This window comes from Eimeria necatrix, genomic scaffold (assembly GCF_000499385.1).
Source record: "Eimeria necatrix Houghton genomic scaffold, Enh_scaff191, whole genome shotgun sequence".
Taxonomy (NCBI): Eukaryota; Apicomplexa; class Conoidasida; order Eucoccidiorida; family Eimeriidae; genus Eimeria; species Eimeria necatrix.
Window position 1 is genome coordinate 8,577 of NW_013655090.1, and position 2,156 is coordinate 10,732.

The 2,156-nt window shown below is 47.3% G+C and overlaps 1 protein-coding gene across 1 annotated transcript; it reads left to right on the top strand.

Moving 5' to 3' along the window:
- Positions 1-833: 833 nt before the first annotated feature.
- Positions 834-1,262, top strand: ENH_00024930 (hypothetical protein; the record flags this gene model as incomplete). Its single annotated transcript, XM_013584665.1, has 1 exon — positions 834-1,262. One exon carries the CDS (start codon positions 834-836, stop codon positions 1,260-1,262), a length of 429 nt encoding a protein of 142 aa, XP_013440119.1.
- Positions 1,263-2,156: the final 894 nt, after the last annotated feature.

Sequence of the window (2,156 nt, forward strand, 5' to 3'; positions counted from 1 at the left end):
ACGCAGCAGCAGCAGCAGCAAGTACACGCACTTCAACAGCATCCTCAAAAGCTCCTCTTTGAGATTCAAGAGGAAGCAAAAAGACAAAAGAAATAAAGACCCAACAATCAGGGAAAAGAGGCCCCAGGGGGCCCCCCTGAGGGGCCCCCCAGAAGCCGCAGCAGCAACTGTTGCTTCTCCTGCTGCTGCTGCTGTTGCTGCTGCAGCTGCTGCAGCTGCTGCAGCAGCAGACGACGACGAGGGCGCCCGGGCCCGCAAATGCAGCAGCAGGAGCAGCAGGAGCAGCAGGAGCAGCAGCCGCAGCAGCAGCTGCTGCAGCAGCAGCAGCAGCAGCAGCAGCAGCAGCAGAAGCTGGTTCGATGAAGACCCCGACTTCGGGGGGCCCCCCGGGGGCCCCCAGGGGCCCCCTGCTGCAGCAGCAAATCGGCGAATGACCCAAAAAGGAAAAAATAAAATAATTTCAAAAAGAAGAAAATTAGAAAATAAAAAAAGCAAACAAGAAGCACTTTCGCAGTTCTTCAAAGACGACGATGAGGTAGTTTTAATTTTTTATTTTATTATTTATTTGTTTATTATTTATTTATTTATTTATTTATTTATTTATTTATTTATTTATTTATTTATTTATTATTTATTTATTTATTTATTTATTTATTTATTTATTTATTCATTTATTTATGATTTATTTATTATTTATTTATTTATTTCTGCTTCTCTGTTTTGCTTCATTTTGTTTATTTGCTTTTAATTTATTTGTTTTTTATTTTTAATTTTATATCTTTCTTTTTTGCTATTGCAAGTCAGTAGCTTTTGCAACTATTCTGCTTCTTGTAATGCTGCTGCTGCTACTGCTGCTGCTGCTGCTGCTGCTGCTGACACTGCAACCGCTACTGCTGCTGCTGCTGCTGCTGCTGCTGCTCCCCCTACTGTTGTTTCTGCTGCTGCTGCTGCTGCTGGTACCGCTACTACTACAACTGCTGCTGCTGCTACAGCTCCTGCTACCCCTACCGCTGCTGCTGCTGCTGCTGCTCCCCCTACTGCTGCTGCTGCTGCTGCTGCTGCTGCTGCTGCTGCTGCAGTGGCTGCGAGCTGAGAACTTGCTGCGGGGAGAAAGGGGGGTTTTGTTTCCTGTCGGATGGTCTCGTTTGTCGAGTGTGGGAAAGGCCCGAACAGCTGTGGTTTACATACACGGCTTCAACGTCACGCTCGAGCAGGTAAACCCTAAACCCTTTTTTAGGGTTTGGACAAACCCCAAGCCCTAAACCCTAAAACAGGGTTCACGGGCCGAGGGGTTGGGCCTCTTTTGCGGGAAGCAAAAAGGGAAAAGTGCCCCGAAAAACCCGAAGCTAAATAATCCCTTTGCTGCTGCTGCTGCCGCTGCTGCTGCTGCCGCTGCTGCTGCTGCTGCTGCTGCTGCTGCTGCTGCTGCATGCAGGCTTGTTCGCAAATGTCGCATTTGTTTTCTTTTGCACAAATGCCTTCTTATTTAATTCCTTTTGTCTTTTCTTGGAAAGGAGTTTTTGGAGGTCCTTTTTCAATGCTCTTTTACGGACTTTCAAAAAAAAGCGCCGAAAACCCCGAAACAGGTTCGCCTCCAAACCCTTTTTTAGGGTTTAGGGTTTCACCAGAGCCCCCAAACCCTTGCAGCCGGGCCTAAACCCTCAAACCCTACACCTTCTCTAGGGTTTAGGGTTTGACCTTCAGCCATTGACGTCGAGGCCCTTTTCTAGGGTTTAAAGCTTAGGCTTTAGGGTTTAGGCGGGGCTTCCAAACCCTTTTTTAGGGTTTAGCGCGTTAGATATGGAGCTCGGAAACCCACAAGGAAATTCTAGTGCTCGAGGGTTTAGGGTTTGGCAATTGGTCCAGGGTTTAGCTGGATCAGGGTTTGGCAGGCTAGGGTTTGCCGGCCCTCAAACCCTTTTTTAGGGTTTAGGCGAATTAGCGACTGCCCGTAAAGCCTTTAAAGACTTAGCGAAAATAGCGGTAGCCCTAAACCCTAAAACGGCGGATACGAAACTCTGCAGGCGAGTTAAAACCCTAAAAGAGGGTCTAAAACCCTTCAAATTCCTTCAAAGTCCTCGAAAACCCCCGAAAAGATTCAAAAAAGTTCGAAATTCTTTTTTTTTTTCAGCGGCGGCTTTCAGCCGCTTTCTGAG